The following is a 10,121-nucleotide window of genomic DNA, read 5'->3' on the forward strand; positions in this document are numbered from 1 at the left end:
ACTCTTGAGATATTATTAAAAATGCCCTCTTCGCTATTACAAATCAGGAGACAAGAGTTCAGTACAGCAAAGAAGACTAAAGACTAGGGAGCAAAAAAGTAGAGATAAGGTCCTAAGGAAAATCTCCAATTTGATTTATCTAACTGTAGTTAATAAAAATCATAATGAATTTACTGAATGGTGTTTTCATTTATCCTTATAGGACATTTTATTTCAACTCTATTATCCATAGTATAAATGTCACCTTTTCCTAACATTACTTCCTCTCCTCTGATCTTTTTACTGACGGGAGTTCCAGGACTAGAAGCTGCCCATGCCTGGTTTCCCATCCCTTTCTGCTGTCTCTGCATAACTGCCTTATCTGGGAATGGTGTAATTCTATTTGTCATCATCCCTGAGTCAAGTCTCCCACAGACCTGGGATTGTGTATTTCAACACTAGTCACCATGCTGGCCATATTCTGGTTCAATGCAAGACAGATCAGTTTCGATGTCTGTGTTGCCCAGACATTCTTCTTTCAACTTTTTACTGTCATGGAGCCTTCAGTGCTCCTGGCAGTGGCCTTTGATCACTTCATTGCTACATGTAACCCACTGAGATGTGCTACCATTCTGATTGATTCCAGAATTATCAAAGTATGGTTTGCCATCTTAGTCAGAGGCACAGTGATCCTAGTGCCTATGGTCCTACTTCTTAAATATCTATCCTTCTGAAAAATCCACGTGCTCCATCATTCTTATTGCTTTCATCCTGATGTAATCCAGCTTTCATGTTCTGACAATAAGATCAACAGTGTTTAAGGACTTACTGTCCTCATAGTTACTGCAAGAGTGGTCTCCATCTTTATCTTTCTCTCCTATGTCTTGATTATTAAGGCCAAGCTGAGCATTACATCCCTCTCATTAGCTTGTGCTTTGCCCATAGATTTGGGGAAAAGGCACCTCCTTATGCACACATTCTTATGGCCAATGTGCATTTGCTTATTCCACCAGTGACGAATCCCATTATCTACAGTGTGAAAACCAAACAGATCATTAGGACCATTAAAAAGGTCCTTTTTCCCAAGGGATTTGAGTTTGATTCTAACAACTCTGTAATAAAAGCTACTCCTTAGCTATGACTTCTAAAACCTAGTTTAGTTAATATCATCTATTCTATATAACTCAAAAGCAAAAAAAAGTAGAAGTTTGGATGGGTGGGGTGGGGATGTAGTTTGGTGAAAATTTACCTTTTTTTAGTGTTTAAATTTTATTTATTTATTTATTTTAATTGAAGTTTAGTTGTACAATATTATAAAAGTTACAGGTGTACGATACAGTGATTTACAATTTTTAAGGCTTATACTCCATTTATAGTTGTTATAAAATATTGACTATATTCCCCATGTTGCACAGTATATTCTTGTAGCTTATTTCATATATAATAGCTTGTACCTTTTAGTTCCCTAACCTTATATTGCCCCTCATCCCTTCCCTTTGCCCACTGGAGAACACTAGTTTGTTCTCTGTATGTGTAAGTCTGTTTCTTTTTTTATCATATTCACTAACTTGTTGTATTTTTAGATTCTACATTTAAGTGATATCATACAGTATTTGTCTGTCTCTCTCTGACTTATTTCATTTATCATAACCCTCCAAGTCTATCCACATTGTTGCATATGATCTGATATTTTTGTTTAAAAGATCTCAAGAAATCTATTCTAAAAATTATTAAAACTAATAAATCACATCAATAAAGTTCAATAAAACAAGATCAATATGTTACAAATCCATTGTATTTCTATACACTAAGAAAGAACAACTCAAATTTGAAATTAAGGAGTAATTTCATTTACAATAGAATCAAAAAGAATAAAAATACTTGGAAATAATCTTATCCAAGGAGGTCCAAAACTTACATACTGAAAGCATTGTAGACAAAAGCACTGCTCAAAGAAATTAGAGAAGTTGGAAATAAATAAAAATATATACGATGGTTATGAATTTAGAGACTTAATATGGCTATATTTCCCAAATTGATTCTTAAGTTGTAGTGAAATCCTTACTAAAACTCATTTGTTTCTTTACATAAATTGACAAACTGGTCTCAAAATACATATGAAATTTTAAGGCACCCAGAATAGCAAAAACCATAAAAAGGCAGCAAAGTTGGAAGAGTCACCCTAAACAATTTCAAAATATGCTATACGGTTACAGTAATCAAGGTGGTCTAATACTGGCATAGGATAGACATATAGTTTAATGAAATAAAATTGAGAATATAGAAATAAGAGCTCACATTTCTTTTCAATTGATTTTTGACACAGATATGCATAAAATTCAATGAGGAAAGAACAGGGTTAACAAATGTTTCTGCCACTCAAATGTCCCTCAACTGAAAAATGCTTATATATAACACAATAGATTTATACAATGGAACATTATTTGACCACTAAGAAGAGTGAAACATTTACACTTACCACAAGATGGATGAATCTTGAAAGTATGATGCTAATTGAAAAAAGCCAGTACCAAAAGACTACCCAGTATATGATTCAATTTATATGAAGTGTCTAAAGTAGGCAAATCTACAGAGACAGAAAGCATTGGGTTTGACAAAAGGTTACTTTGTTTTTTCCCACAAGATGGCTCCAGGGGTGCTTCGTTGTCTTTAACCTTATCCACAATTCTGTTAGATTGTATTGTGACAGCTGTCATATCAGCATGCATTAAAAAATACTTCTCAAAATTGGGAACTTTTGTGAATACATTTTATTATTGAAGCAGGAAGGAAAAGGGCAAAATTTTTGGCATACTATGTTTTATTATTTCAGAAAATGTAAGAATACAACTGAAAAGCAAAAAGAAAAAAAAACTTGTGCAACATATGAAGAAGGTACTGTGACTGATCAAACGCATCAAAAGTGGTTTGAAGGGACTCAGTGGACTTAGTTCCATTCCCTGCATTACCAGCGCAAAACCTGGGTATGTGATAGATACTTAAAGTGCTTTATGAAATAATTAATGAGATTTTAAAAAGAAATGTAAAGTTTTCTTAGAAAGGTACAAAATTCATGCACTTGATATTGGAGGTTGGTAGATTTCGCAGCTGGGTGCGGCGTTGTGTGGGGATCACAAGTGAGCCTGGGCATAGAACAGGTGGTTTGTTTTGGATGTTCTACTCACAAATTTACTTTTAACAAACTTTTACAAGGATACAAAGTCAAGGAACTATCATACCAGTCCTTGCATAGAAATGAAAAAAATGAGCGTAACAAATCTTTTTACAGACATAGGTTTTCAGTTATTCTGGGTATATACTAAGGCGTACAACTGCTGGATTGCATGGTATGAGCATGTTTGTTTAGTTTTGTAAGAAACCACCAAATTGTCTTCTAAAGGGGCTGTATCATTCTGCATTCCCATCAGCAATGAATGAGAGTTCCTGTGGCTTCAAATCCTCCCAAGGATTTGACGTCAGGGTTAAGGAGTTTGCCATTTCTAACAGATGTGTAGTGGTATCTTATTACTGTCTTATTTTCATTTCCCTGATGACTTACGATGTGGATCATGTTTTCATATGCTTGTTAGCTGAGTTACTGTCTTATAAATTGTACAGGGGTAATATTGCTTTTGAATGAGAACTACAATCATAATCCATTCAGGATTCTCTTCGGAGGAAGGAAAAAAAAGTTAGACTGAAATGAATTGCCCTCCAAGGTTAGTTGTTTGGGGCAAAAGTGTTAGAAGGACACAGCTAGTGTTCTCTCTTAAGAATTGATGGTTTTTCTGCTAGGTAAACGGCTTTCCCAGGAAGCTCCTGGACTCCTTATAAACTCTTTCTCAGATCTGAGAGTTCTCTCATTCCTGATAAATGCCTGTGAGTTCTAACAAAAGAGAACTTTGGAGATGGTTTAAGGGGGCAGGACTGCTCAGGAACTGTTTCTGAGTTTGAGATTTTCTCTCTTTCTAAGAGACTGCTGCTGCCTGGGATGGCTTTCAAAGGGTCAAATGACCTCCCTTTCCACACTCAAGAAGTCTTCTTTGCATGAGGTCAATGATTCAGTGCATTGAAGTCTTTTCTAAATATATGAGGAACTATGTAATTTTTAGATAGTTTATAAAGCCAAAGTTCAAAAGAAATTGGTGCATTTGGTAGTACATATTCAAGAGATTAGTATATTAGATTCATATATATCAATTTAAAAACAGTTGCTGTGTTGTTCAACATAGTTATTAAAATAGTGACTGCAGTTATGAACGTGTGCTCATTATTCCACATATTTCATTAAGTTCTGTTTAAAGTAAGAAGTGAAGAGAACAGAGTGAAATCAGAGAGAACACAGTTCAACTCCTGGATTTTCCGTGTGGATAAATGTGAGAAAGTAACATGATTTTGCTGAGCCTTGGTTTCACAATCTTAGTCTCAATGTTTTCATCTGTAAAAAGGAGCTGATAATATAGTATGCATTTGTGACTGTGATGGATGTGAAGCTTTGTGATGGGGCAATCTATTTACAGGGTCTTGGTGGTCTGGTTACAAGGATTCTTAGGAATTCTTAAAGAATTCACCATGGGGAAGAAAGAGACCTAAATGTATTTTTCCAAGATGAGTGATTTATCATTTGCTCATTAGTTTAGTGCAAGAACAACTAAGGGTAGTTTAAGAACCACAGAATTAAGAAAGGGAAAGCAATTCCTGCCCACATTTTTTACTAACAGAGTTCCCTGAATTAGAATAGCCTTACTATGTTTCCCTTTCATTATATCAGTGGGAAAAAGACATCATAAAAAGCGTAGAGAATAGTGGAAAGCATGCTTGGGGCTGGTGCACAGGGATGACCCAGAGGGATGATGTGGGGAGGGAGGTGGGAGGGGGGTTCATGTTTGGGAACGCATGTACACCCGTGGTGGATTCATGTCAATGTATGGCAAAACCAATACAGTATTGTAAAGTAAAATGAAATTAAAATTAAAATTTAAAAAAAAGAGGTAAAATGATATAACTTATTTGGCCCATAGGAGACAACGAAAAATTATCACTATTGTTAAGAGTAGCTTTGACACTTGGACAATCCATGAGGTCACTTAATTTATTTACTATAATTAAAGGAGCTATAACTTGAGAGCCTACTTCTGCTATGGAACCAAACTTAGGTCCCCTTGTCTTTGTGCAGTACAGCCCACTAACTAGTTGTGAAGAAAGTGCAGCATTTAGTTCAGGGCATTAAGCAAGGGGTTCTGGGCAGCTTGTGTTCAAACAAGCAAACTCCCATATCTGATGGATTTCAGGGAAGCATCTTTAAGTCATGGTGAAGGAGGAGTGTCCCAGGTTCTGTGATCAGCTGGTGTACAATACTCTAGTTAGTTGGTAGTGAGGAAACAGTTTGGTGTTAGAATTGTTAACATCAATCCTCCAGCTTCAATAAATCTGGGGGCAATGTGTTCATCATAATTAAGTAGTTAAGTTCTTCCATATGGTGAGGGTTTTAGCATCTGTAAAAAGAAAAGAAAAACATTTGTGGAAATGTGCATTAGATACTGTTACTTGAGATGGTTACTCTCAGGGTTACTTGAGATGCCACCTCTCTGGCTTGATGTCCTAACAATACCCACCGAGTAAAACAAAACTCTCAACTTTTCAGTTGTGAATATTTTTTAAGTTGACATTGGGAATGTAGAGATTAAGTACATGTTCTAAAGTCAAATGTGAAAAAGTGTGCCTTCTCTTTCAAATGAGGTCCATGGATTTTACTTTTTTATGCATTGCCTATTAATTTAAAATTTCCACCCATTTTTAAAAAGTAAGTCCTCAAGGGGCTGCCTATATTGAACATATTTCTCTGTTTTTTCTCAAATGCTCTCTTTAGCACAAGTCCTGTAACTAGTTATTCCCACTCAGTTTGAAGCTGTGCCATGTTCTTTAAGTAGCTGGCATGAAACTCATTAAACTAACTTAAACTGAGTTGTTTTTTTTTTTCCCGTGTAACATATAAACTATCTTTATGCACTAGGCCTAATTTTAATCCTGTTCATTGCACTTTGGCATTTTTGTCAATCATTTACATATTTCTTGAAAGGATGCATACATGAATGAGAGAAAGAATATATACGTACTTTAAAATCCAGGCATTCTTTCTGCAGATAAAAATAAGGTGTCAGAAAACTTAGGGAAAAACCAATATAAAGGAACTTATTTGATCCTAGAGATTTCTTGATCTGGGTTGAGTATATGCTCATAACCTCAAACAGAGAAGGTGGTTCAGAGTCATCAAACACCATCCAAATGGAAATGCATCCAAATTGAATAAGACTTTCTGGTGGACCGTAAACCCACCTCAAAACCCCTCAATTCATTTTCAATGTCCTTTTGTTCTAAAGAAATATTCTTACTAGATGATTCTGCTCCAATTATTATCTGTTAGTTTGCGATGACTTCCTTTGTTCTCGTTAAAGTTAACTTAAGCCCTATTTCTTCAGGGAGAATTTCTCTTAAACAATATCAGATTCACAACTACTACTTGAACAAATGCTTCCCCAACTACACACACTATAGTCTATATGTACTGATTGAATGATGTCTTTCTTAATATTTAATTTTTATCAATGTTGTTGTTCAGTTTCTCAGTCATGTCTCTTTGCAACCCCATGGACTGCAGCGTGCCAGGCTTTTCTGTCCTTCACCATTGCCCAGAGTTTGCTCAAACTCATGTCCATTGAGTTGCTGATGCTGTCTAACCATCTCATCCTCTGCAATCTCCTTCTCCTCCTGCCCTCAATCTTTCCCAGCATGAGTCTTTTCCAATGCGTCTGCTCTTCACATCAGGTAGCCAAAGTATTTGAGCTTCAACTTCAGCATCAGTCCTTCCAGTGAATATTCAGGGTTGATTTCCTTTAGGATTGACTGGTTTGATCTTCTTGCTGTCCAAGCTCTTATATATTTAAACAAGTAGGTTTTTTTTTTTTTTGTAAAATATTTTAAAGTATCGTAACCATACTGGTTTTATTGGGTATGCAAACTCGTAATGGTCCTGTTAAGGAATTTTTCCTTGAAAAGTGAGAAGTGAAGAAACAGGATGGATTGGCTTTGTATTCTCCTATATTTGTGTACAAATGTCCTATCTGCCCATGAACATAGAATCATAGACATGGGAAATATATTACCATTATCCAATCTAACTTATCTAGTCTAACATCCTCTTTTATATGTGTGTACCTGATGTGAAGAGCTGACTCATTGGAAAAGACCCTGATGCTGAGAAAGAAATGATGATGAGGAGAAAGGGACAACAGAGGATGAGGTGGTTGGATGGCATCACCAACTCAATGGACATGGGTTTGGGCAGACTCTGTGAGTTGGTGATGGACAGGGAAGCCTGGCGTGCTGCGGTTCATGAGGTGGCAAAGAGTTGGACATGACTGAGTGACTGAACGGAACTGAATGAATCTATTTAGGGTTTCCCAGATGGCGCTATTGGTAAAGAAACTGCCTGCCAATGCAGGAGATACAGGTTCAATCCCTGGGTCATAAAGATCCCGTGCAGAAGGAAATGGCAACCCATTCCAGTATTCTTGCCTGGAGAATCCCATGAACAGAGGAGCCTGGTAGGCTACAGTCCATAGGGTCACAAGAGTCAGGTACAGCTGAGGCAACAGCATGCACACAAGCATGGATATATTTAATATACAATGGCAGCCCACTCCAGTACTCTTGCCTGGAAAATCCCATGGACGGAGGAGCCTGGAAGGCTGCAGTCCATGGGGTCGCTAAGAGTCGGACAGGACTGAGCGACTTCTCTTTCACTTTTCACTTTCATGCATTGGAGAAGGAAATGGCAACCCACTCCAGTGTTCTTGCCTGGAGAATCCCAGGGACGGGGGAGCTTGGTGGATTGCCATCTATGGGGTCACACAGAGTCGGACACGACTGAAGTGACTCAGCAGCAGCAGCAGTAGAGGTAACAAATGAGAATCTTGCTAAAACCCACGTGCTCTGGATTTAGTCCTCTGTCTCTTTCGCTAAGTCATCAATACAACTCTGAATCTAATAAAAGAATAAATAGTAAGGCACTTGCATTTAAAAACAAGACAAGGTTCACTAGTGATTCAAAATTGTAAGATTTGTAGAAGAGAATGAAAACATTTTTCTTCCCTGTTTTTGCAGGACATGCTCCTTTTCCTCAGGGAACTCTGCTTCCTTCGCTCATCATGCCATCCTTCAATCAGAGCATTTTCTTCCCTACCATCTTCTTTCTTACTGGCATCCCTGGTTTTGAAACCTACCATGCCTGGGTCTTCATCCCATTCTGCTGTCTCTATGTCATCGCTATCACAGGGAACAGCATGATCTTGTTCGTCATCATCACTGAGTCAAGTCTTCATGAGCCCATGTACTATTTCCTCTCCATGCTATCCTTCTCAGACCTAGGACTATGCCTTTCCACACTGGTCACCATGGTGGGTATTTTCTGGTTCAGCGCTCAAGAAATCAGCTTTGATGCCTGCATTAGCCAAATGTTCTTCATCCATGGTTTCACATTAATGGAGTCCTCAGTCCTCCTTGCAATGGCCTTTGATCGCTATATTGCCATCTGTAATCCACTGAGATATGCCACAATCTTAACCAATTCAAGGATCATTAAAGTGGGCTTTGCAATTGTTTTTAGGGTGACAACAGTTGTAGTGCCTTTACTCCTGCTCCTTAAGCGTCTGTCCTTCTGTGGAAGTCATGTTCTGCACCATTCATATTGCTTCCACCCTGATGTGATGAAGCTTTCATGCACAGACACCAAGATCAACAGTGCATTTGGCCTGGCCATTGTCATCTCTACCGCTGCCTTGGACTCTGTCTTGATCCTCCTCTCCCATGTCCTGATCGTCCACTCTGTGCTCGGCATTGCCTCCCCAGAGGAGCAGAAAAAGGCCTTTGGAACGTGTGTACCCCACATAAGTGCCGTTGCCATCTTCTACATCCCCATGATCAGCTTGTCACTGGTGCATAGATTTGGGAAGCATGCCCCTCCCCTTGTGCATACTCTCATTGCCAACATTTACCTGCTCATCCCTCCTGTCATGAATCCCATAATCTACAGTGTGAAAACAAAGCAGATTCGCAAGGCCATGGTCAAAATGGTTCTTTCCAAGCTAATTTAGGACATTTTTGCTGTGTTCTTTCTTTACATTGTCCTGATTACTTTGATCATTCACTAATGTGAGTTACCACTATATATTGAAACATAGTTGCACATGCTTCCATTCTTCTGATGATCCAGTAAAATACAGTTTGAAGAGTTCTAGACTGAATTCTTTAAGAACAGGGAGTATGCCTTATGTTATGTAAGCTTATCACAAATACTGTACCTGACACAGAATAGGATGATAGTTAAAGTATGTCTGCAAAAGGACAAATTAACTCATAAATTGCAGTCCAAACAGTCTCACCGCCTCTAGTGCATGCAGTTATCAAGCATGTGTGATATAATTTTGATCAGTAGCAAAGTCTAGGTTTCAGTAATTCTTAGTTATTGGAAATTCTTACTATTTCCCCAAATAGATTATTCATGGCTAAGAATCATGAATAAGCACAATAAACTAGAAGAAATGTGAATTAAAGGGTACTTTTAAAATTTTTAACAGAGTTCCTCAGAACTTTTGGTAAATTTTTTAACATTTTGAGTATCTAACGTCTAGTGATTCATCTTCTAAATATGTGTCTAATGGGGGCAAGTGGCAAGAATGCAATGATGTGTTGTCATATTCAACACATCATTATATATTGCAAAGATGATTTAGAAACTACTTAAAAGTTTATTTGAGAATATTGGTAAAATAATATATGAACTATCATCCAGCAAGTTAAATACTAATATAGATATGAATGATATAGTAAGAGAAATGATGGATTGGAATACAGTGTACTTATCACTGTTGTATGTATATTTCTTGTGAATATACACAAAAATGTACACATACATGTACGTAACATATTTCATATGGAAATATATGTTCCAAATGTCAGTTAATTACATTTGATTTATATTTTTTCCTTTCTCATAACTTAAAAATGCTCATTAACTAGGTTTTTGTTGTTGCTGTTTTTTAACTTCAGACAACAAAATAATATCCGTTTAACTGCTATTTAAA

General features: G+C 37.2%; 1 protein-coding gene and 1 pseudogene across 1 annotated transcript; both read left to right on the plus strand.

Moving 5' to 3' along the window:
• The first annotated feature begins 237 nt into the window (after positions 1-237).
• Positions 238-1,114, plus strand: LOC138420174 (olfactory receptor 51F2-like; annotated as a pseudogene).
• Positions 1,115-8,186: 7,072 nt separating this feature from the next.
• Positions 8,187-9,131, plus strand: LOC138420447 (olfactory receptor 51F2-like). Its single transcript, XM_069553663.1, has one exon. The coding sequence runs from the start codon at positions 8,187-8,189 to the stop codon at positions 9,129-9,131; it is 945 nt and encodes a 314-aa protein (XP_069409764.1).
• Positions 9,132-10,121: the final 990 nt, after the last annotated feature.

This window comes from Ovis canadensis, chromosome 15 (assembly GCF_042477335.2).
Source record: "Ovis canadensis isolate MfBH-ARS-UI-01 breed Bighorn chromosome 15, ARS-UI_OviCan_v2, whole genome shotgun sequence".
Taxonomy (NCBI): domain Eukaryota; kingdom Metazoa; phylum Chordata; class Mammalia; order Artiodactyla; family Bovidae; genus Ovis; species Ovis canadensis.